The sequence below is a fragment of the Lichenostomus cassidix genome, chromosome 1 (assembly GCF_008360975.1).
Source record: "Lichenostomus cassidix isolate B80296 chromosome 1, HeHo_3.0, whole genome shotgun sequence".
Lineage (NCBI taxonomy): Eukaryota > Metazoa > Chordata > Aves > Passeriformes > Meliphagidae > Lichenostomus > Lichenostomus cassidix.
Window position 1 is genome coordinate 93,868,927 of NC_139479.1, and position 26,475 is coordinate 93,895,401.

General features: G+C 40.6%; 1 protein-coding gene and 1 long non-coding RNA gene across 3 annotated transcripts in view; one reads left to right on the forward strand and one right to left on the reverse strand.

The window, feature by feature from the left end:
- Positions 1-26,475, reverse strand: part of LOC146445311 (uncharacterized) — a 273,530-nt gene that overhangs the window by 166,070 nt on the left and 80,985 nt on the right. Inside the window, exon 2 of one of the 2 annotated variants that reach the window (XR_014854491.1) lies at positions 21,032-21,241. The exons of the other annotated variant lie outside the window; for it this stretch is intronic. This is a non-coding gene — a long non-coding RNA (uncharacterized LOC146445311). The remainder of the gene's footprint in view (positions 1-21,031; positions 21,242-26,475) is intronic. 2 annotated transcript variants of the gene reach the window in all.
- On the forward strand, positions 15,695-19,817 carry LOC146445313 (lymphotactin-like). Its single transcript, XM_085071525.1, has 3 exons — positions 15,695-15,905; positions 18,405-18,522; positions 19,034-19,817. The coding sequence occupies exons 1-3, from the start codon at positions 15,836-15,838 to the stop codon at positions 19,137-19,139; spliced, it is 294 nt and encodes a 97-aa protein (XP_084927651.1). The 5' UTR covers positions 15,695-15,835; the 3' UTR covers positions 19,140-19,817.

Consider the following 26,475-nt stretch of genomic DNA (forward strand, 5'->3'; position numbering starts at 1 on the left):
GTGGGTATTTCATCTGTAAAAGATGGGATAACATTTCCCTTGCAATCCATACTACTATGCATTTTTTAGACATTTGATTATTAATCATACTGTTGGTATTATTCTAAGTTATCATCTTTGATCTAATTCTTAGTAAGGACACTTCCCCTTTTTAGGTTAACACTTGCCATCCCTATCAATGTGAGTATGTACTCTCTTTTAGCTGTCATGTAGACAAACATACTAATTTAATCTTTAAATCAATGACAGCTAGGAGAGCAGTTTTGTGAATGTAACGAAAAATCCCTAGTTCTTTTGTTTTGTAAAGCAGATTGTATAGCTGAGCTCTGCCTTCTCCAAGAACATCTATGAATTCTTCTCCATTTCAATACTTTATTAATAGATTCAGAGATATTTTCCCATTTCCTTATTCTCCTTCCTGTATGTGTGAGCAGTAAAGGCACACAGAAGGAAACACAAGGGAAGTCAATGAACTCTTGCTCAGGTCAGCATTGACCACTGAAACTTCTGTAATAGAAATTCCCTGAAAAGAACACATTTCCCCACCTGCCTATGTATCTATCCTCATAAGGCAGAGTGAAAGGGAAATGGGCTAGGAGGCCTTCCAGCTTGCAAACAACCTAGTTGGTACTATTACAATGTGCTATTAATAACGTATATCTAAACAGTCACATAGAAGACTCATTATCCTTATCTAAAAATCTGATATGAAACATACAGGATGTCTGTAACATACATGAATAAATGCTTATGTGGTTAGGTAAACCTACAACATAACCTGAAATCTTTTGCCATAATGACAGCTTCATTGTCACACTGAGGGATCTTACTTCAAACATGGTGTCTGTTTGGTGTAGACCTTTCAGCTGTTTACTTAGGTTGTGACTTGTCCTTAACGGAGTGTTTTTCTGTTACATATTTGTTTATTGTCTGCCACAATGGTTCTTGGCCCAGGACTGGAGTTTCTAGATCTTATTTTGATGACAAGGAAAATTCTTCCTTAGACCAAAAATATCCTTCCTAAAGCTTTCAACTGAAGTGATTGCTACACTTATATGGGACCAATAGCTCTGAATAATTGATGAAATCACCAAAAGAGAAAAGATGTACAATGCTATTAAAGGATCACCTATGATGCAAGTTGTATAGTAGAAAAGATATATCCCATCTTCAAGCTTACACAGCCAGTGCCATCTCCTTTGGAATCAGGAGTGATCAGCTGACCCTGCCTTCGATAGCAACCAACAAATGTGTGATTTGAAGGACTTACAAAATGCCTTGTAACTCCTTATCCATGAAGTGATTAGCTGCTAGACAAAAAAAAGTGTGAACAATCTTCAGATATGAATTCTTGAAAATATTAGGAACGAGATGAAAAAGATTAAATATCATATAAGACCTAGGTTGAATGTTTGAGCCAGTATTCAATCTTTAACTTTTAAGGTAATTTATTAATCTGACAGAACCTTGACATAATTATCTTACTGGGCCCAAGACAGCATGTCAATGACCCTAGTATGTTATTCAATAATAATTCCATTTCAATAGGGGTTCACAACTTGAATAATAAAAACAAAAAATGTGCAACCAAATACTCCACATCTATATTCTTTTTATCTTATAGAAACTTTCTGTGGTTTTGTCCAGTTTGTCATATGACTCCAACTTTAAACAACAGTAGAAGAGTCAAGATTGGTAATTTGGAGAAGAAAAGAAGAAAGCACAAATGCTATCATTCTGTAACAAATCACAAAGACAGACAGACATGTTTCGATCACATCACTGTCAGAGATATTAGATTCAAATTATTTTGCTTGCAAGGGATAAAATGAAGGCAACTGGTTAAACAGCAGAGCCTGATTCAAGATAAATTACAAGAGTTAAAGCAGTAAATGGGTCCATTAGTGAATCTGTTTACTTTCTGCACTTCAGTCATTCTGAGATGGGTTTAGTTAATGTGTTTATTTCCCATTTTATCCTTCTGTTTATCTCCTGTCTTTTCACAATGTAACTTCACATTTCCATTTAGACTACATTACTAAAAGCATGTAAAGAAAGTTTAGTTTCATTTCTGTTAAAATCACATGAAATAGCTCTTTATGCCACACTTTTTTAATTACATCCTTTTACAAAGTAAATTTGCAGAATTCTTCCAGATGAACCAAACCTTGTAATTCTCTACTTTAGATTCCTCATTGAGGAGGGACACTGTACCACACTGAGAAGGGTTGACTTTCTTTAAACAAGAGGGAGTTGGCTCTACGTTTATGAAATTGGTTGATGTAAAGTTAGAGTTACTTGGGAGCTGAAGAAGAAAGGTTTCAAAGCTTTCTTTGATCAAAACTACAAAGGCTGACATCAGAAACAGCAAGGGAAAGAATAAAATGAAGCAAACAAAGCAATTTTCCATGACTTCTGCCTGCCAATTCTACCTCCCAGTGCCAAAAATGGGGCCAAATATAGACCAGCTTATCAAATACATTTTTTTTAAAAAATCAGTTCTGAGTTATTGCTCTTCAGTTCATAAGATGTTCACATATATGAGTGACTTGACACACAGGAAGTGTAACTTTGAACTTCACAGGACTATTCCTTGCAAGGAAGTAAGCAGGGATGGATTTACCACCAGGAATGTGCATCCCATTGGTACTGTCTCATGGCCTAAAGAAGCTCAAGGTCATGTGGGGAGAGAGAGGACCTACTGCCACCTGAAGTCCTAATCCAGAACAGTCATTTATCCTGCAGCAGTTAAACACCCATCTCCTGCACTGAGCATAAACACATGCTGGTAATTTAAAGTACAGACAGACAAGAAATGAACCTTTTAAATTAGTTTCAATAGGAGGAAAAACTAGATTTCTATTGACATTAGAAACCTGAGCTCTTATTCCAAATCACCGACAGCAATTTTCTGTAATCATTGCTGACTACTGGTTATTTTCTTTCATTTCAGCAATCTTCATGTTTAATAAGATAGCTTTATCTTTTTTAAAACTTCAATTTGTTATAAGTAAACAAAGTAGAGAAAAATCACTTATTTAAAGTATTGGAATAGAGGTTTCAAGTTTTTCTCTGATTTTATTATTATACTCATAGAAATGAGCCTATTTTGTATTTCAAATGAACTTAAAACAATAAATGTTAACAATGAACTATAATGTTATAAATGAAGCAATTGAAAACTCTAATTTATTGACTCACTTAGCTTTTGTAAGTAGTTACAGAAGTTAATTTTTTTAATAGAAAGAATGGGGTGAAATACCTTTAACTAAATTATCATATTCCTCTTTATTTATAAAGTACAACAAACGATTTCCTGAATTAAGAAACTTTCTATTCATCTAAATGCCAGCACCTACAGATTTTCTATATTGGCATATTCAGTGCTGCTATCCAGAATTCTCTAAAGCACAACTTCTACTGAAGATTTCAAAACTTTTTCAGTATGGCAAATCTATTAAGTCATATTAGAAATCATTTAGAATGTTGGTTTTCAATGTCTGAATCTTTGTTTCAGTCTCCTTCCAAGATTAACTTGATACAAAGAGTAAATAGAAAGGTAATTGGGCCAGAAACATGAAACATTTCATTCCCCTTTTTCTAAATCTACTACTGCTGGAAAATTATTTAATCTGATGAACTTTCCTTCATTCTAATTTGAAAAGCAACTGTGAAAAACTTCTGAAATAATTTATTGTATTAAATATCGTTATTATCATTAATATTATTTATCAAATTACTGTGGGCCTGTAATGCCTTACCAATAGATAATTTTTCCTCTGAGAATCCCAAACTGAAATTTTGAGTTGAATTTTCTCAGCCTCAATTGCATGCATTGTACAAGTCACACACAATCTTTCATTCCTACGTCAGAGAAGCACAATTTTTAGGTTTAGTTTTCGAGCAGAAATGCTTGTGTGTGTGAACTTTTTCCCCCTTGTATTCCCTACCTATTAGCTACCTTTGCTTGATACCTCTTACACAGACCTCTGACAAACACCCACACAGGAGATCTCTAAGAAGCAGCAGAAATAGTATTGTAGGAACTTGAGTCTCTGTGTTTCAAAATACATCTGGACTAATGCTTTAATGCCAAATTGAAAAGTTTAAGTGCAAATCCCTTCTGACCAGTAGGATATACTGAATCCACAGGCAGCTGCCTATCCCCAGCAGCAGTAACATATTTGAACACAATTAGTACAGAAATATCAGCAGGTCTTTCAGAGTAAGAGCAGGATGAATTTGGTTACCATGTCCTGTAACCAATCACCCCACAAGGAAGGTCCTTCTACATAGATGAATCAATAAAAGAAACTCATTTTTCAGTTAAATGTATCCTGCAGAGATATGAAATATGCAGGAGAGTAAATGTAAATTAGACTATATACTTTCCTCATACACAAAACCTGTTATCCATACTTCAATGCTTTACTGTTACAGTACAGCGCCATTTGGTTTCTTCAGAAAGATAAAAATGTACCAAGAAAAACATTTCCATTACTATACATGTTCAATTTAATCTAATGTACAACACACAAGGGAGGTGAAAACTTGTAGAGCACAGTATCAGTTCCTACAGTTTGTATCATACAAGGCTGCTCCTCACTGGAGTTGCTACAAGGTGCTCCCCTGTGCACCCAAGGCACTGATGGGACATTCCACGGGGGTCTCCTGCTCATGGGGTGGAAGCACCACTGTCCCCAAACTCCCCACCTCTGCCCATGTCCCCAGAGCACCCAGTGTCCCAATCAGCAGTGCAGCTGGCCCTCAGGCCACGCTCATCCTGTCAAGTCTGCAACAAAGCACAACATGCTTTGCAACCTGTTGATGGGCACAATAATAAGCATCAATAACTTGCATTGAGACAATTACTATACACATTTATACTCAAAGTAGACCTCTGAATAGCCAGAAGATAGGCCAAATACCATAAAAGAGCATCACAGAATACAACTTCCTCCTAATACCTAATCTAAACCTACTCTTTTTTCGTTTGAAGCCATTCCTCCTTGTCTTGTCACTACATGCTTCTGTAAATAGTCTCCTCCATCTTTCTTGCAGGCTCCCTTCAGGTACTGGAAGGCTGCAATTAGGTCACCCTGAGGCCTTGTCTTTTCCAGGCTGAGCAATCCCAATTCTCTTAGCCTTTCCTCATACGAGAGGTGCTCAATTCCTCTAATATCTTGGTGGCTTCCTCTGGACTCACTCTGATGGATCAAACCTCATATTAATGAAGTGCTGTTTTTCCTGCTCATAGAGCAGCTGAGTAGGAGTCCAAGGACATTCCCAGTTCCATAACAGAGCTACAGCACTGCAGCACAGGCACTAGGGGCTTCAATCAAGCATTACTAATGTGCTCAGTAGCTTAGGTATTAAGTTCACTAAAGAATAAAAAAGGCATGGAAAGAACACTTAGGCAAAATGTAATGGATAGCCACAGGTGGGAGGAAAAATCAGCTTTGAATTCTCCCCAGAATAATTCCTTGCATAAGACTTTATATAAGCTGACAGCCTTTCATATTCTCAGAATAGGATCCCAAAATTCACTGGCAAGGTCTGCACCCTCCAGTAAGAACGGCCCCAAGACTGCACTCACCAACTACCACACTGTTTATTGCAAGGGAAAACAGAAACAGCCAGTTTCAGGCAGGGTTGGAACCCAGTTTCAGGCAGGGTTGGAACCCAGTTTCAACAGCGTTCGGGACTTTGACGTCACCCACAGGGTCAGCTTACAACCTGGCAAGCCTAGAGAGGCACATCACTCCCTGTCTGCGAATGTGTTGGAAAAAGATACACAGCCAGGAGCAGGAAGCAAAGCTGACCTTGATCAAAGCCAGTCTGGTGTCCAGTCTTTAAAAACAAACAGAACAGAAGGAACACCTCCAGCTGCCTGTACCTCCTGGAACTGCTGCACAAGTGCAGGCAAAACAGGCAGCACACCAAGGCACCCTGCTAAGCCAGAGGTGTGTTTGAGCTCACACTTACTTGCCAACAGCCCCACAGAGAAGGCTGGGCTCAAGCAGAACTTTCCAAGATGAAAGGAAAAACCATGTAGCCTGTCCAGCTTTTGCCACATGAGAGCATTTTTGCTTCAGAAGGCTTTTATGTATTTCAAGCCACCCAGTTGTTTTTATGAACGAGACCTATGCTCAGCATCTCATTTCAAAGTGAGTCAGAGGCATGAGCAGCAGGAGAAGGTAAACGTTTGGTTTCACATGCCGGGCTAACACTCATCTCATTTGTTTCATTATTTGGAACCATATGCCCAACGGAAGAAACAGGGAAACAATAATACCAGCATTATTTTAGAGCAGTGTCCAAGGGACTTGTCATCTGACATTCAACACTGCCAGAATTCCCAGTACAATCAGGACAGTTACATTCCCTAACTTTGCTTCCCTACTGGGGAAGTAGCACACCTGCTTCATGGAAGATAAGAGCAGCTTTTGATTTGTTTTACTTTCTAGAGGAAATAAAATTTTCCCTCAAGATCTTGAAGAAAATACTGACAGTATGACATGACCGTATCCCTAAATACTCAAAATTCTCAGCACAGAAAAGCAAACCCTTCTTTTGATAAAAAAGTGCCATGGTTTTTCAATCTGACCTCATGTTTAGGAGATCTTCAGTTTCTAAGAGTTCCAGATTGGAAAAGTTGGTTTTCATATACCCAAACCTCTTAAAAGCACATAGTGAGCCACATGCAAAAGTGTACAAGAGGAAATAAGTAACATGTAACACAAATCCAGATTTTCAGAATATTTTTGTAGAGTTTTCTTGAAACAGTGAGGCTCTTTCTTTGCATAAAGAATCACTATGATGACTTGGCATAGCATCTCTTAATTGAAGCAGCCAACAGACAGGAAGGAAAACCAAAATCTGCCCTGGAAGGAGCCTGCTGTACAGCTCGATGTGAAAGGGTAGAGAAGTGGTGCATCTGCACACAAGCTGAATCCCCAGGTATGAAACAGAGGGAACAAAGACAAGTAGCCTTTAGAAATGTTCTAAGTAATCCTCACAAAGTTAGGAGGGTCACTTAACTCACCATTTCATATATCCAGTAGGGAGTATTATTTACTCTTCCATAACAGAGAGTATAGCAGATTTCTGGGAAGCTCCCTCAGCTTAATCCAAATCAAGTTTTGGATGAGCTTAAACACTTTCATAAGCCAAGACTTCTTATTTCTGAACCCGCAAAAATTACCAGCTGAAAAGTCCTCTTGATCCAAATAGTGTGTTATTTAACCCTATTTAAGGTGTCTTGTTTAACAAAGAAGACACCAAAGAGGATGGAAATTAAGGATAATTACATTTGGTTGCCCTGCTTTGTTTCAGCTGGTTGGGGTTTTTTTCTTTTTTTTTTTTTCCCCCTTTCCAATTCCTTTATTAGTCAGGTAAAATTGGAACAATACCACACACCACACAGAGGATATGAAAGAACACACATGACCCTTTGTGCACTTTTGTGCTATCCATGTGTTCACTTGTTCACACTGCACCAAGCAGGTCTGATGTCATAAAGCCATACTGAGAAGAATAAGAAAAAATTCCTCTGGACCAGGTCAAGTCTCTGGTCAAAGGGGCTTTAGAAGTTTCTAGAAAGACAGTATAGGTAATACAGTTAGTTCAGAACTAAGATCATGATGTAGCTGACCAAGGAAAATATTGCATTATTTTTATTATTCTGCCCAAATCAGGTTACTTGCCCATGCTCCGGCCTGGAAATTAGAGTCATTGAAGTGCAGTGATTTGTTTGTAAACATACTTAACACACAGTCAAGGAAATAAAAGTAGATGTTCCTCAACAGTCAGCTTCTAAATGAGGGAGCTTCATATACAAGCAGTTTTACATCGATAAAAAAGCCCTAAGGGTAATTTCTCTCCCTTTCTGAGAGCACAGCACATTTCCTCTGGCTGGTACACCCTGTTGATTTTTAACCACCTCTGTTCTGCCTCACCAGCTTGCCTCGCTAGACTTCAGCCAGAACTACCCGCTCAGAGCAACCCCTGGAGGCAGGGAGCCTCCAAGGCCCAACAGCCACCAGGAACATGAAGGCACTAAACCTGATTCTCACCTGTTTGGACTTGATCCTCTTTCCCCCTGCCTTATCAAGGTCATGCCCAAAGTCATCTGAAATTGAATTGCTGCACGGCAAGGCTTTCAGCAGCTTTTCAGGCCAGAGAGGACTAGCAGACCACACAGCCTGACCTGCTTGACAAAGGCTGCTGCTGGGAAAAGGCACCTCTTTCTAACCTGGAATGAGGCCAGGGCAAGTCTAAGATCAGTGTCTCCAGCCCCTGACTGAGAAGAATGAGGGGTGTTCACAATATGGCAAACAACATTTGGTTTCTTTCCTCTCAATTAAAAAAGACAGCTCAGGTTGCCCTTGAAATTCATTTCATTAGACTGCATGTCCCCAAGGCAACCAAGCCTCTAAATCCTTGAAATTTCCTCCTCTCCTCCCTTCAACAGTTCTGCCCAGGGACAAACGGCTTAACACTTGCCTGCCTGTTCTTCTCTTTTCAATCTCTACTTTCCCCTGGCTCCCCCACCGAGCTATCTCTCCCAGGTTTAAGGCACTGGGTTCATGGCACACCTTTCAAACTTTCCCCTACGTAAAGCTTAAATCACAAAACAGGCATTAAGCAATAAGGCAGAAGATGAGCTATTAAAGGCTATGACTTACAGTGACTAGACTGCAGCTACCTCCATCTGCTTCTCCTTACAATGTTCTCTGGAAGCTCTACATTCCCTCCCTGCAAGGTGGTGAGTGCTTGTAGGAGGATGGCACAGTAGCACTGTGACATGTTCATTAGTCTCTGCACAAGCCAAGTTCTGGAGAAAGGGGGACCATCCTCCATGACCCATCTGTCTCACCCCACTCAGAGGAGAAGCAAATGGACACAAAGAGTCTAGAGAAGTTAAGCACAGCTTTGGACTATGATCCAGCTGCTGAGCTGTTGATTTGCAGTGAGAGCTGTACTCCCTCACCAAGAAAAAACACAGAAATTAATTATATTTAGTGACAGGACATAGTAGAAAGAAGAGAACAAGAGAGTGAGTGTGCTTCAAAGATGAAGAATTATGAGGTCAACCAAGCCTGTGATGGAAGGACTGAGGCACAAATTTGGAGACAGAACTGAAGAGTTTGCAAACTTCCCTATTCCAGTTCTCCATGAGGGAATTACTGCAGCTCTGCAAAGAGCACCAGATCTGCACATCTCCCATGGGTTTCACTGCCAAACAATACAATACACACACAAATCTTACCCAAGCACTAATAACTAGAGCAAATTGTCACTGAAAAATGCTACTGCTAACCCAAGGGGAGAGTCTAGCTCCTACTTATTTCACAGCAGCTATTTTCTAATGCCTTTGAGACCTAGGCCATACAGTTTCTTTTAAATCTAATGAAAAAACAGAGCTCTCTCCACTGACAGAGCACAGGAATCCAGCAAAGACAAGTGGTGCCAGAGAACTACAGTGCCCTCTTCACAGACAATTTGAGGAACAGTGCACTGCTACAGCACTAATTCCCACTTTTGCTAGACCCAGACCTTTTCTCTTTTGTGATAGGAGGGCTAATTGAACTGTCCAATACTCCTACAACCTTTTGAGAATCTCTGGGGAGAAGGGCTATGCAAGAGCAGTGTCTTTGCTGACACAAATCTGCTAGTTGCAAATGGCAAGAGGAAGCAAAATAACTCAGCTGGACTGACTGAGAGAAGAGATGGAGCAAAGTTAAGAACTGAGATAAATAGGCAGGACAGGCCCTGAAATTTGCAGCTAGTGACAGTCGGGTGAGTCTGCCATTTCCTTTGGGGCTGCATCAATACCTGCTTAGCTCTGGCACAAACTACCCCATCAAGCAGAGATTAGGTCATCTTTTCCCACATAGACAGTGTGAGAGTGATGGCCTCTATTTCATTCTGGGTACAAAATAGAGGAAATATTGATTTATCTCCTAGAATGGTACAGGGAATGGAAGAAACCAGTGTTGTCTGTCAGTAAATAAGCCAGTGCACAGAGAGCAAGCAGATAATCTGACACTAGACCTGGCACAAGCAGGTAGCTTCACTGGCTGCTGGGACATATGGCTGATTTGGGCTGGGTTTGTGGAGGAGAGGAGAGAGAGGGCATTCACCACACCTGATAAGCTTTGCTGGACTGGGGGAGAGAGGCACGTGGGGCCATTCTGAACCATGGGTGAGAATATAGTGGTCCATGACCACGCTGAAAGCAGCCAAATTAGGTGCAAAAAATATGATAACCATGGGAGGGAGCTCTTAATTTATTGCTGTCAGACATGGTGGGGGTTTCTGCAGCCCTCAGTGAGAGATAAAAGTAGTTTGCAAAGGAAAAGTGAAACAGCATTTAACAGTCTGAAACTACAAAGAATAAAATTAATGCTAACTTGAGGGGGAAAATTTTCCCATCCTCTCTTGCCTCCCACATTGCATAACTCACTGCAGCAAACCCAGGTGAATAATACAGACTGATGCATCTGTCTGACACATGGTGTCAAACTCATTCTCATTATAATAGTGAAAAAAACCATAGAACAAACAAACCTCAAGGACTCTCTTAGAAAGTTCAGGGTGAAACATTTTCAAGGGTGGGTATTTGCTGCAGCACCCTGAACTATCTTTTTTCTATGCCCCTCTCATTTAAGCCTACATCTGCACAGTAACTCTCCTGCTATCATGGGCTCACTGAGAAAATGGCTAACAAAATATAAAAACCAACTTACAGAAAAATATTGCTTCTAAGTCTGTATCTATTTAAGAGTGCAGCTGAAAGAGCACCAAGTTCCATTACATTGCAGAGGTGGGGATCAAGTGCTGCAATCAGTTTTAATAAATTCTGAAATACTTTGTGGAACAGGATGTGGCCCAGAATTGTCAGATTAGAGTAACCAGTGGGAAGAAAGATAATGTATCTCACCAGTGGCATGGTTAGAAAGTGTGACAGTTCTTCATCTGAGAGATGAAGTAGAAAAGTACTTATTCCAGAGGCTACTGTAATTCTCTTTGAAGGAAGTAAAAAAATATCCTATTTGGAAAAAAAATCCATGGTTTTCTCTTGCAAAAATTCTGGAATAATCTCTGCCTATCTTCTTGCTGGTGTTTTTTTTGGGGATGGTTTTTTTTTGGTTTTGGTTGGTTGGTTTTCTTTTTTGGGGTTTTTTTGTTTGTTTATTTGTTTTTGGTTGGTTGGTTTATTTGTTTTGGGGAGCTTTTAGTTTGGTTTGGGTTTTTTGGTTTTGTTTTGGATTTTGGGGGGGTTTTTTGGCTTAGGTTGGGTTTGGGGTTTTTTTTCTTGAAGCCATAAGGGTTCAAATTATAATTATAAGTTAAAATTTGTCATATCTGTTAAATTCTGTGGTAGGACCTCATGAAGGTTGTTTATTAAAAATGCTTACAAGGATAATTATTGTTTTAAACAAATGCATTTAGTAGAAATCAGTTATTTGGGGGTGGGGAAGGCAACAGAAGAAAAATCCCAAGATTCCCTTTTGGAAAGTTCAAGAAGGTGACATTTTCACAAAAACTAACTTTGCGTTATTTATTTGTCCTTTAATTTTTAGCCTTTCTTTTTTTTTTAATTCACTGGCTAATGTCAACTGATGCTAAACAAAAGGCAGGAATCCCTATGAATTTTCCAAAACCTAGCATCTCAACAGCAGAAAGACTCAAGATGGTGCCTCTGCTGTGGGGAAAACCCAGCAGAACAGGGATATTCAGTGCAGCAGGTCTGTTGGCACATGAGAGCTGGACAGCCACAAGAGTGTGGAGGGGTGGCATGGTTTCCTTTGGCACATGAAAATGTATGCTGAGGAGGTAGAACAATTATTGGGTGGAGGCAAGAGAAGGTAGCAGATGAAGGACCAAAAGTTGAGTCTGGGCTTACTGGCTCTCTTTATTGCCCTGCTCCCTGGAAGGTGGTGCTTTATTGTGGTCCTCTGTTACCCAGCCCGCCTTTTAAGTGTTCTTTAAAATAGATTTGATGGCAGAAATATTTAATGAAGTAATAAGGAAAGGTCTGTATATTTGTAGATAATAGCACACACTAATATGTGAGAGGCATGCAAATATCACTGATGTGTGTTCTTGTACCTGTAACTCCCCCTTTCCCCTAACAATCTTTACTCTTTAACATAAGTGATGAACATCATGGAGCAAAAGAATTGAAACAATATAGATTGGCCAAGAAGCTCTCTCTAAAGCATGAGGTACCATGGAGAAAACTGTTACTGAATGAGAAAACAGAAACATCTGAGCTTTAGTTTTATTAGAAAAGCTCAGGTTTACCCACAAGCAAAATATTGGTTCCAATCAATTTCCAGTGCTACAGGCATGGACTATCCATGGTTCAGCTAAAGTACATCTATTTCTCACAAAACAGTCTTTATTCTTCTCTTGAAGACTAACAGAATAAGACTTTGTTCCCATCCTTGATCCTACAATATGGCACACACAAAAAGAAGCACTAACCAAAATCTGCATTCTCTGTTTCACATGACAGCTGAGGAAGTGGAAAAACAAATAAATAAAAAAATCCAACAAAACAAGGAAGAAAAAGGATGATAATATCATATTATAGAATCATAGAATGGCCTGTGTTGGAAGTGACCTCACAGATTATCGAGTCCCAACCTCCCCTGCCATGGAGTGGGACACCTTCCACTAGACCAGGTTGCTCAAAGGCCCATCCAGCCTGGCCTTGAACATTTCCAGGGATGGGGCATCCACACCTTCTCCAGGCAACCTCTTCCAGTGCCTCACCACCCTCTGAGTAAAGAATTTATTTCTAATATCTAATCTAAGACTACCCTTGTTCAGTTTGAAGCCATTGCCCCTTGTCCCATGACTACATGTCCTTTCAAAAGTTCCTTGCCAGCTTTCTGTAAGCTCCCTTCAGGTCCTGGAAGGCTGCTAGAAGATGGACTGAGAATCCACAGGATTTGTGGAATATTCTCAGCCACATGGACTGAGAATATTCTGTGAAGTATTTGACTCCTGTTTCAGCATGTAAAATATTTATGTACCTTCACAAACTCAAGCTATATTCACCTCTGTGTTTCTCTGCAGCAATAGCATTGCATGGGGTTAGTTAACTTCCCACAACAAATTTCTCAAAGAACCAAAACTCCCAAAACTAGGATTATAAAGACGAGGATCAGAGGATCTTGTAAATCTTGGGTGAGTGTATAACTAAACCACAACAAGCTCACTGAAGTAAACCAAAACAAGATAACACTGAAAGAAAGAAAGAAAGAACAAAGACCTCTGGGCCCTCTCAAACCAAATAATTCCCAGTGTAATTTTATGTACTTAAATAATTTAAGTTGAATGACTAAAGAAAGATTTTGATTTATTTGATTTTTGACCATTATTTAAGAACATATAATACATCAAGGGAAGATGGCAGGACCAGGGAAAAGCTGGCAGGAAAGAGCTGGCAGTATAGTAGTGAAAACAGATGGTCTACAGGCAAAAACTCTATTATGATTAAGAGAAAGTATTGTTAATAGGGTTACATTTCTAAAGAGGGAGTTCTGCCAAAACCAGCACAAAACACTGGTTATTAAAAATGTGATTGAAGCCATCCATTTAAATTAAAAATCATTATCTCTCAGCTGAGATGTGAGCTCTGAGAATGTGTTTGCTTCTACTACACTACAATATGAGTTCAAACACTAAACAAACTACTATTTCTGGTACCTATGAAATCAACATGAAATCTACAGAGCAAAAGTAACAAAAAGCAAAGAAAGAAGAGAGAGGAGGAAAGTCATGGAAACATCACAGCTGGATGTCACTTGCTGGTAATCCTTCAACCAATACCCCAAGTGTTAAGAAACAATGTAAAATCAAAATATATTAGGGTCCAATATATTCCACCTAACTTCACATACTTACTGTATCCTGTGTAAGAGACACACACAATTTGCTTCTATAGATAATAGAGGCAGAAACTATTGTCACCCTGAGGGTGACAATGTCCGTCCTAAAACCAGTTATTGGAGATACAGCTGTGTTTAAGCTGAGATTTATAAGGCCCCTCTAAAAGTCACTGAACGTCCTGATTTAGTCTTCAATTAAGTGACCTGATGGCACAAATTCAACTTCATGGGACTGCTGAACAGTCACTAAAGATGCTCATTTCAAGGAGTGCATAGGAACTCCTATGTCCTGAAGACATGAAGACTTTGGCCTCTGTTTTGAAAAGCAGACTACAGGATGAGAAAATCCAGTACTCCAGACATTTTGCCCTGTTAAGTAAACTCTTGATACTAGGCACAACATTGCTCACTGCATAATTCTTTTCCTTCAGCAGGGTGCTGTCATGAAACAGGGTACATAACACAATTGTTTTGGTAAAAAATTCTTGACCTCGGTAAAAATTGAGAAAAATTGAGCAATTGTCCCTGATTCAGGATAATCATTACTTAGCAACGACTGAAACATCCAGGTGTTATCAACATTATTCTCATGTTAAATGCAAAACACAGAACAATACCACCTACTAAGAAAATTACTCCATCTCAGCCAAAACCAGTACACTGTCATGATTTCTTCAGTCCTTGCACTGACAGCTGTTCACAAGCCCAGGCATCAGGCAGCCTGGTGTTTACTTATTCACACCAGGAACAGCTGGGTTTTTCTATAGAGCTGCAGAGGGCAAAAGAGAGGATTTCTGCTCTGAGGCTCTGGATGATGAGGCCAGCTCAGGTGCTGCTTTGTGTGTGGTCTGGGGGTCCACAACTGGCCTGACAAATATTTGCAGGCCCAAAACCATTGATTTGTAGCAATGCTGTCCAATAACTCAGACAGCATTCCATAGAGAGGACACCTAAACCTGGGTGATAGGGCTGGCACAGTCTGCAGTATAAGGCACTTTTGATAGAGGTACAATTGTTACAAGCTGACAGACCTGTTGTCAGCATCATGCTTACACGAAAGTCCAGTTGTTTTGTCTTTTCTACAAATTGTGATTCTCTGATTGCCTAGTTACTTTCTTGGATGCCATTCATTGCACTAGAAAGTCCACACCACAAAATAAAAATTAAAACCCAAACCAAAGAAACCCTGACAAAACCCTTTATAAACTCTTACTCCTCTTTGAAACCATTGTATTTTAGCTATGCCTGACTGGCCGGAAACTGAGTGGATCTGGGTGTGTGCAAAGGTGTGCTCAATCTTCCTTCTCCCAGCACAGGGATGGCAGCTTTGGCCATATCAAGCCACAGGGCAAACACAAGAGCTCTGACAACTTCCACTGCTCATGGGGAGGAACAGTGATATCCCTTCACAGCTACATGATATCATGACCAGCCATCCACAGCCGCTCTGGAAAGAGCCAAGGTGCTCCTGTTTCCATCCTCCTTCAGTCCACAGTTCTCCTTTCCAGTGGTCATTGGTCAGCAAGGGAACTCTGAATGTCACTCTGTGTCTCTGCACTGTGGCTTAGCTGAAGGTGTCCAAATTGAAGTGTGAAAGGACAGGAACGTTTCTTACAGGTTTCCACTACAGCACAAGAGCTCTCACTTTTTGCAGCTTGAAATAAACCCAACTCACAGCACAGCAGCAAGTGCAACCACAGTGGGTTTTGAGCAGGAAAAGCCTTCTCAGGGGGGCTAGTGAAGGACTGGTGGGGGAAAGGAAGTGGTTCTCTCTCACCAGAAAATGTACTGCCACCCAATTTTACCACTTATAGTCAGGTCCATCGTGACACCCCAAACAGGAAAAGAAGAACTGGCCACTGAATGACAATATATAAACCCTGTGAGAGAACCACTTTCTGCTCTGCCTTGACACAGAAGCCACAGCAATGAAGCTCCACACTGCAGCAATCCTGCTCCTCTTCTGGCTTGGCATCTTCACTGTGCACACAGTGAAAGGTAAGTTTGCGACCTGAGATGAATAGATCCATATTGGACCTGTGGTCTCAAAAAGAAAATTCAAAGAGCTGATTTATATGATAAAACTCACAAGAAATACGGATAAAAACTGCAAGAAAGGCAGCTTTATGAGGGATTTAATCTGATGCCCTGCCAAATAGTGGTTGGTTTCTGCTTTAATGCAAGGAGAATTTCTGTGCCTGAGAGCACATACAGGGTTTCTGTGTGCAGTATTGTCTTTCTTAAAATCATAAAATCTTGAAGGCACTATGTCTTTTCATTTCACCGATGCCATAGAGCCATGAGTACTATATGTTAATAACATTTAATGAAAAATATTTCTTGAATAAGATTTTTTTTTCAGATAGATTAGTTTTATAGGAATTTCATTATATTGTCTAACTATACAGCCTTAATCCCTCTAATGTTCCTATTTTGAAAAGTTCATTGAGTTCTGTATTTTCCTGTTTCTAGACAAAGTTTTTGGTACAGACAGGTAAACTCGCAATGAGAAGTAAAAAGAGAAGGATCAGAGTTATACAGTATCTTCTCTCTTTTCACTCAGTCATACAATTGAAAAGGTTCTTTGAAACCAATTATGAGCACTGAAATGAGCAAGGTTTATTAGCCGTGATTTAAGTAAGTTTGTCTACAGTGGTGTTCAGGTCAATGACTTTTGGCTATACGTACCATGTTAAAACAACCATTACCACACATTTTCTTATCACAGTTAGATTCACACACAAACAGGCACCTAAAAGACACAAAACACTGATATGCAAACCACATTCAAACCCACAAATATGCACACAGAAACACAGAGAAAAGGTATCCCCACAAAAACACACCAAAATCGATCTGATCTGCTAAACATTCACACAACCATGAAGCTACACAGCCTTTATGCTGACCCAGTGCCTCCCCAGCTACATCCCACTACATTCTCCTATTTTGATTGGAGACACAGCTCTTCATCCTGGCAACAGTGGCTTCTTAGCACAGACTGCCACTTCCCAATGTCTTTCTCCAGGCTGTATAATTTGCCAGAAGTATCACTAAGTCTGACAAAACACACCAAGATGGTTGACAAGATATATAAAGAAAACCAATACACCTGGAAAAGGGTAGTTATAGGTGCAGAGCAGTTGGGGTTTGTTCCCAGGCTTAGAGAAGCTCTACTGCTATTCCCTGCATCCATTCCCTGAAGACAGTGCAATAGCAGAGAAAATATTTCCAGGACTCGTAAGGATTGCTTGACTCTCTTTGAGCTCTTTTAATGCCACATTTTGAAAACCAGTCTGAGGCAGCAAGAAATGTGTAATGAATCATAAAAAACCTACTTTTTAGTAGTAGTATATTGCTTTAGTCATGTTACTCATGACTAAAGCAAGATCAGGAGAGCTATTTCTTCAGGCAAACAAAATCTCAGGAATTTGCAGCTCTACCAGTACTTGCACACTGGCTATCCCACAACTTCATCAAAGACTGATGTGTGTTTGACTCAGCTATTCCAATTATTTCAAACAAAGAACAGCTCACAGATAAAGAGATTATGTGCAGCAGGTTTTATATATAGCAAAGTGCACCTGAACAGCTCTTGGACTTTTCTCAAGCCAGTAGCTCTATAAATTCTTTAAAAAGAAACCACAGAGTACAGCAGTGTCGTTTGTCCCCCACATGCTTTCAGAAACCTGTCCTTCATGTGGGACAAAAACCAGAAACTAGCAAGTGGAGACTTACACTAATGTATACTCCTTTGCGTTTGAATGAGCTCCCATATTTAGTTATCATCATGTAAGATAACAAATGCCCGGAAAATTTTACATCAATATTGTGATCCTCTTTTTTAATCATGAGTGCATTTCCCTGAATTTTACCAATCTTTTGGAAGAAAGCAAAGATTAAGCAGCACTCCACTGCCTATGTGAGCAAACTTACAAGAAGGGGATGTAAGCACTTATTCCTTGGCAGGTATACATTTCTTTCTTTCAACATTTTTTATTAATGGTACATTTAGATGTCATCTGTGAGAGAAGTAGCCTTACTTTCCTTTTCTTCACTTGGAAAATAGGAGAAATTACGGATGCACATTCATAAAATATGTGGAAATCCACTCAGTAAAGTTCCAGTTCTACGCACTAATTCTATATGGGCACTTATTTGCAGGTGATGCAGACTTAATTATGAATGATGCCAAACAGCCTTGTTTCTCTGGAAGCAGTGACTCCCTGGGGACAGAATTACTGTACAATTGTCCAGGACAATGGCTGAAGATTTGTATCTTAACTGAAAAAGCAGTAACTCTTTAGAGATGTAGGATGCATCACAGAAAATAGCTCAAGCTCTCTTACATATAACTGGTATAACTGGCATTGTGGCTGTACACCATGAGACTCTAATGGTCTAACCACCACTAGAAATCTTCTGGAATTCACAATTTAGTAAGTAATTAGGGCTAAATTTTAAGTTTTATTTGTCATTTCTATTTTTCCCTTCTAGGGAGTACTAGTAGTCAGTCCATGCGCCAATTCAGTTGTGTCACTCTGTCTACAAAGCAACGTAACTTCCGAACCCTTGTGAGCTATGAAAAGCAACAAATACCAACACAGGCCATCATGTAAGTACCCAGTGCACTCTTCAGACTTGTCTATCCAAACACAATACCATCAGATATGGAATGGGCATCAGAAGGTACTTCATGGCCCAACTCACTAAATCTGGCTAGTTCAGGTCACCCTTCCAGTTCTCCCACGAAAGTATTGCCTGGCAGCCAAGGGAGTGAGGGGAGAGGAGTGGGCCTCAGAGAGCTGACAGATGTGTGCTGCTCATAATGGCAGAAAGCTCATTGGACAGTCACATCTTTTGTGCTCTGATAGTCGGGGGAAATCTCAGCAAGGGTGGAGCAGTCAGAGGCCCCTGCATGAATTGAGTCAAGAGGAAAGATCATGTGAAAAAATATGGACTAACTCTAAGTTAATCTCATCATTTTTTTACTTTTTTTTTTAAATTGTAATTACATTGATCATCATAATCAATACTTACTTAATGCATCAAAACTAAAACCAGCAAATCTGGATTTAGAGACTGGACTTTAATGCCCACTTGGTTTGCTTCTCTTTTTCCTATAGGTTTATCACTGCCAAAGGTGTCAGAATCTGCGCAAGCCCTGATCAGAAATGGGTGCAGGCAGCTATGAAGAGAATAGATGAAAGACGTGCTGCCAAACGCAAATAATCCAAGCTCCTAAGGCCAACAGCTGGAATCATGACCAGTGCTGCAGATAACAAGGAAGAAAACCTTACTACCTGCTTTTGTTTCCTTGCTTTTAGTAAATGGCAATAAAATCTTTGAACAAACACAAACTCACATGGAGATCAGAGCATTCTGCATTGAGTGCTGGTTTGAAGAAGGTGCTGTATAAGTTAGTTATCCATACCTATATAATCTGTACACAAAATTATTTCATGCTTCAGCCTATCACCTGATCAGTGCAATATTCAGAAGATGAGCCTTGAGCCTTCTATTTTTACTCCCAGTATTCCAATAGTAGCTCAGTTCACAAAAATGTGTAAATGTTCTCACCAAGGGATGATGTGGAGTAAGTCAGTGGAACTCTGTGAATGGAACCCTGTTCACTCTTGTCCTGGGAAGCCTTATCCTACCAATGACATCTAGGAAGTTACTTCAGTTTTGCCCTCATGTGAGACAAACCCAAAACAATTGGTTTGCCTTTTCCTTTGCTTTTCTCTGAATAACAACAAGCCATGTCTGGAACATGTATTTCACAAATGCATAGGAACCTCCTGCCCTACAGACCTATGTACATGTAAATGTCTTATTTTAAAACTGATACATGCTACTAACAGAAGGCTTTGAACTTCATCAATAAAGTTACTATAAACCTGAATCAAATGGCAAGTTTGTTTGCTTGATTATAATGCAGATGGATACTGCTGAAACAGGTCCCAGGATGACAGCACACATCTGAGAACATACAGGCAATTTAGCCAGAGCTGACACTATTGCTAATTCATGACTCAGGTTGTTCAAAAGCAATCTGATTCCAAGCTTTCTATACCACATTTCAGCTGTAAAGTTCATATTTCAGACAATACCTCTTCAAAATTTCTAGTATTTAAAAATCAAAGTTCATACTATGTTCGGGTGATCCCCACATTATCAGAAGCAGACATGGAAGAGCTCTGCTCAGAGAGAGAAAAGATGGCATTTGAGGACCTTGAGTGGTAGAGGAGAGGTATAGACAGAGGGGCTCCTGTAATAAAGTTCCTCTCATATCACCACACGTATGGAGTTGGCACTGCTGCTAAGCTATGGATTTTTCATCCTGCATAACCTCTTAGTGATACTCATGGAACTACAGCACTTTTAAATTGCACCATAGAAACAAGGTTGCATTACTCTAAAAGCCAGTCCTTACTGTTCTCTGCTCTGCAGATCAGACACTTGCAAGTCCAGCTTTTGATATTTTTTACCACATTTTTCCTCATGTTCTGCATGAAACCTAAGAACAGCAGACCTGAGTTTAGAGGCCAAAATTTAATGGCTGCCTGGTTTCCTTTCTTCCTACGTGTTTATTTCCTAAAAAGGTATCAGGATCTGCATAAGCCTTGATCAGAAGTAGCTGCAAGCTGCTATAAAGAAATCACACAAAACCAGGACATTGTCTAGGAATAGAATTCCCCAGCTTAATGCTCCCAAAGAAACACCCCAGACAGGGGCCTCTCACTCACTCCCCTCCCCACTTCCCTGCAGCAGGATGGAGAGGAGAAGTGGAAACACAAAAGGCAAAGATCCCGGGTTGAGATGAGAACAGTTTACAAGAAACAGTACTAAGAAAAAAAACAGTTACAACAACTACACAAATAGCAGAGTGTACAGGACAGATGAACACTTCACATGGGATTGCTCACCAGGTGTTACCCTGCACCACTCAACTGCAGAGCCCCACACCAGCCCAAAACACCTCCCTCTGTCCATGCAGAGGGCATGACATGAGGTGGTATGGAATAACCCCAGGGTCCTGGCCAGTTCATGGACATCTATCCAGGCCAATACTTTTTGACCTCAATGGAAGGCTTAGATCCAACTGAAGGCTTAAAACTGACCTCCCTGCACAATCACACTCTGGATGAACTGAAATTCCAATCACTCAGCTTTTCCTGTGCTTCATAAACTTCTCTAGGCACTTTCCTAAGCCACACTTCAGGTAATGTGGACCTTGATTAATCTCTCTTCTTGATCCCTCTCCTGATGACCATTAGAACTGAGGTATATCCTGAAAGTTTAGTTTTGAAGGTGTTCAGGCTGGAACCACTCTGTGAGGAGAGGATACCGAGACCTCTAAGTCTGGATCATCTCAATATCAATATAGTCAATAATAAAACCAAATTACTTTTGACACAGAATGGCCTCTGGTTACAGACAACATGGAGAATAGAAATTACCAATTCCCTTGAAACTGCAAAATAGAGCTTAAAGGCTAACTAGCAAATTAGGTAAAAGAAAGTAAAAGTAGACACACAAGGTGCTAAAGGTAGTTGGAACCCGTGGATAAACAGATGATGAGGAACACAGTGGGTTTTGTGACCAAGTCATGTAACAAGAGAAAACAGTGCATGCCTTAAGAGAATCTCAAGCATTACAATTTTGTGGGCACCCAGTGAATACAACCACCAGAGACACCTTTAAATGACGCTCTAGGACCATTAAAGGACTTCCAGTAATATATGGAGAAATGTAAATTAATTCTAGGAAAAGTGATGTTTTATGTATGAGCTGGGAAGTACACAGTAATAAATATGTATGATCATGATGGAATAAATATCCTGTTGTAAAGTTTCATGACACACATTTGATTAGAGGAAAAATCCTCTGAATGTGTGCAGCTCTGTAATAATGAGCACCTGCTTCTAATACTTCAAATTGTGTTAGAGAGTTTGCTCTCTGGCTGATTTCAGTATCAGTGGTCACCAGCTGGTGACTAACAGGAAAAGCAACCAAGGTCTGGAACAGTAAAGATGTCAATAGTATTTCTGTAGCAATCTTCACAATGCTTATCCCTTTTTACAGTGGAGAAGATGGGATGACATATGCAAGGCTGGAAATTCAATCTCTCTTTGCCTTGTGCCATGCACTTGCCCAGCTCAGATCATGAAACAATTCCCTCTTCCTTCTGGAACAGACAATGAGCATCAGGAAGAGGAAAAGCTAGCAATGTAAATAAGATGCTTTCTATTAAGCAGAAAGACAGGTCTTATTTGAAATATTCATTTCAGCTGTATGCCAGAGGCACATAAACCTCTCCTCCATGTTTATTTATGTAATCAATGCTAAGATAAGCTTGTTATTCTCTCATTTTTGATTCAAGTCAGCCACTGTTTTTCTTCATATCCTTACACTATCAATCGTTTAGCAGAGTAAAGTAAACCAAAGAATTTAGTTAGAACCAATTGGGTTTGCTGTGAGTTCTCATACAATAGACCTCTAGGACTGCTGTCTTAGCCACCTGGGTATCTTTCACCCAAAGCATCTCCAAGCAAGGGAAGCATTTGTAAGGCTTAGGAAGTAAATGCTGGGGTTAATTCCTCAATATAAATGCACAGAGAAGTAATGAGCACTAAAATTCAGCAGCTCTGTGAGGCTGTGCTGTTCTCTAGCAACACTCCTCAACAATTCAGCGTGGAGAGAGAAAGGCTAAGGGCTGCTACTGAGCTGGGCAGTGCTGGCAGAGCTCTCTTGAACTCAGTCTAACACAGATTTGCACACTCATTTGAAGCTGCACCATCCCAAAACTCTAATTACACTTTGACTCATCTCTCCTAACAAAGAGAGCTGTGATCCCCTCGGACAAAAATTCAATATAGAAATGTCACACTTCCCAAGGGCTTTTCTTGATTCTGGGCCTAGTCCCTCCCTACTGGCCAAACTGGTCTCCCTCAGGAGACTCCACAAGGACTCCATCAGGTTCCCACAAAACTCCTGCAAGCTGAGAATGTCCCAAGAGCTCAACAGGAGACCATGCAGCACTAGGATGTCAGAGTGAGATGCTCCATCAAGGAGAGGGGAAGTGCTGAAAACTGTGACTTAATCTGGTTCCTCAGGGCTTCTGCTGCCCCTTTCATGAGGCCAGTAAGGAAAATGTGGCTCCTCCAAGCATCCATACAGCTGGATCAGCAGACCATGCAGGAGCTGTGTGTGGCCTGGCCCAGGACAGCCCATGTGCTCTGTCACTCCCTAGGAGCAGTGCACTTGGAAACCCCACAGCTTCAGGTTAGGAAAGCTTTGGGGTTCCTGACCCAAAGGGAAGCAGATATCATTGCACTGCTCCAAAGCAATTGTAATTGTATGCTGGGAACACAAGATTTTTTTTAAGAACCTGGAAAGCCCAAAGAGCCCTTGCTTCAAAGTGGCAGGATCATGGTTTACCAAATCCACTCTCTATACCAAGATCCTTTCATAACTTTGTAGCTTGCTCTATCTCTGAGCCCCGTGCAGTAGGTTCCATTTCTTTGTTCATTGCTTCAGCCTGAGACTTAGTTGATTCCCTTAACATAGGAACCCATGGCCAGAAAAATCCCACAACTCTAGAGACAACCTCATACCTGTTGGGTTTTTTTTTTTTTTGGTGACTGCACATAGGAAGTCAGTTATGGTCTCTATACTTTCCAGACCCATTATGTCTTGCCTTTTACAAAAATAAAATCTAAATATTTAATTTTCTTCTGACCCAGCCGAAGTTTAGATGGCAATGTGTGGTGCCCCCTTTTCACTAGGGCAACACACAAATGTATAATGTCTATTATACAAGTATTCTCATCACTACTTGCTAATAACAAATCAACCACAAAACCTGATTTGTATGGTGATTTCATGCCCTTTAAATGAACCGCCAACACTCTTGAAAAAATGGTTGGGGATGCCAGCCTTGGGGGAGGTGTGTCCAAGTCAGTTGCTGCCTTTTCCAGGTGAAGGCAAACAAAGGTTGACTTTCTTCATCTAATGGAATTCTTCAAAATCCCTTGGACTAAGTATCAGACCATCTGTTTATGGATATTCTTCTTGTTTCTCTAGGAAATAAGGTCCTGTCTCATGGTGGGCAGCACTCTTCCTTTTGTTTTAATATATATGGGCTGTGCTGAGACCAACAGTCCCATATTTGTTCTGGTCCCTGCCATACTGGCAGATGCTTATTTCCTGGTGTCAGGGGCTGCAAGGTCTATGAACACACTAACTGCAAGGGTGTCATTAAACAGTTGTGATGGTCACTGAGCAAGCAGACCAAGTTATAGCTGGCCAATCCTGCTGGCACAATGTTATTGCAAAATTCCACTGTATTGAAAAATTTATCCTAATTTTACACAGCCTTAGCCAAGGGCATCCCCTTATCTATGCTGGGTTTATTTCCCATCATTTCAAACACTAAGAAGGACTTGAAAATCCTTGAAAATCCCTTTTTACCTGACAGAAATAAGGAACTTCAGCCTCCCTTCTGTGTGTACTGAGGACTCCACCACTCCCTGTGCCATATGAAGGACTTCACATCCCCTGCATGGTCTGAGGGACAGAAGCCTCCCCCAGCACAGGTCTCCAAAACCCATCTGCATCATAGGAGAGACTCAAGCCCCCCTGTTCACACCTTACAGGGGCTCTACACCTCCTCTACATGCACTTTACGCTGATCAGGTCATACACCCAGTGCAGAGGAAATGCCCACTAGTGTCCATGCTGGAATATGTGCAAAATGAGCCTTATACAACATCAGTAATCACCAATTATCCACAGACAGAGCTGGGGTACTGCAGTCCACAAAACACTTCTCCAAAACACAGACTTTACTGGACATAAGCCAGATACACAGAACCACAGCCTAGGAAGCCACAGAAAGTGAGAACTACAAAGAAGGAGAAAAACTTGCCACAGGGCAATTTTTCCATGCCACCTGAAGAATGGTGGAAAACTGAAGAAGTAACAGGCTTCCAAGCAACACCACAGAAGAATCTAACATCTACAGAAAGTTCTGTGGGGAGGACTGAGCTTTCAGAGCTGTCTCATGCTCAGTGCAGCTGGTGACCCTTCCTCTGAGAACTCTAGGTGACATATGTACATACTGCACCAATGAACAAAAGTAGGAGACCATCTTGCTTCTTAATGCATAGAAAACTTCTCTTTACTGTCAATGACACAGTTGCTATCCTGCATCTCATGGCTGACAAGTACCAAAAAGTTGGAATATCTCACTCAAGGAGTGATTTCAGCCAGTGTCAAGCAAAACATGAGGCTGCTATACTGCTTGGACACAAACTTAACATTGATTTCCCAGAAATGCTACTGACATCAGTACAGTTACTCCCCTGTGTAGCATCAGGCATGTCCTTTAGGGGCTGGGGTTGAAACTTTGGCTTCATTTCATTACACTTTCCTTAGTGGTGCAAGTGGGTTTAGCAGGCATTCAGTTACAGCATTTTCTACTTGCCATTGTTGTTCCCTGGGTTTCCCTGGCTTGCACAGTATACGTAAGATGAAAGAACAAAATCAAAACGAACAAAGAATGTATGTGTGTGTACAAAACTAAACAACACAGCATATGCTCTACCTGCAAGACCCACAGACTGTTCCTGAGCTTACAGACCATCCCTTAAACCTAGAAGTCATGTATGTGAATGCACTTCTAGGTTCAATATTAATTTGCCTATTTGAGGAATCTTAGGAAATTGACTTCCACATGGTGCATTAGCCATGAATAGGAATTTACACTGGTGTTATCAAGAGTTTGGAAAACTCAAATTAACCAGTTTAGGAGAGGCCTGGAGGTAAGAGCAGGGGAAATTTCATAGTTGCTGATGTGGTGTAACCCTAGTCAGCAAGTCCCTGATTCAGAGTAATCATTACTTAGCAAAAACTGAAACATCCAGGTGTTATCAACGTTATTCTCTTGCTAAATCCAAAACACAGAACAATACCACCTACTTAGAAAAAAAAATACCCTTATCTTAGCTAAAATTAGGACATTCTCATTATTAGGCCAGTGCTTGCACTGACAGCTCCTCTACACCTCTGTCACAAGCCCAGGCATCAGGCAGCCTGGTTTTCACTTATTCATACCAAGACCAGCTGGGTCTCTGTGGGCTCTGCAAAGCCTGCATTGTTCTACCAAGCAGCAGAGGGCAAAAGAGAGGATTTCTGCTCTGAGGCTCTGGATGATGAGGCCAGCTCAGGTGCTGCTTTGTGTGTGGTCTGGGGGTCCACAACTGGCCTGACAAATATTTGCAGGCCCAAAACCATTGATTTGTAGCAATGCTGTCCAATAACTCAGACAGCATTCCATAGAGAGGACACCTAAACCTGGGTGATAGGGCTGGCACAGTCTGCAGTATAAGGCACTTTTGATAGAGGTACAATTGTTACAAGCTGACAGACCTGTTATCAGCACCATGCTTACATGAAAGTCCAATTAATATTTCTTTTGTCTTTTCTAAAAATGGTGCCTCTCTGATTGCCTAGTTACTTTCTTGGACCCCATTCATTGCACTAGAAAGTCCACACCACAAAA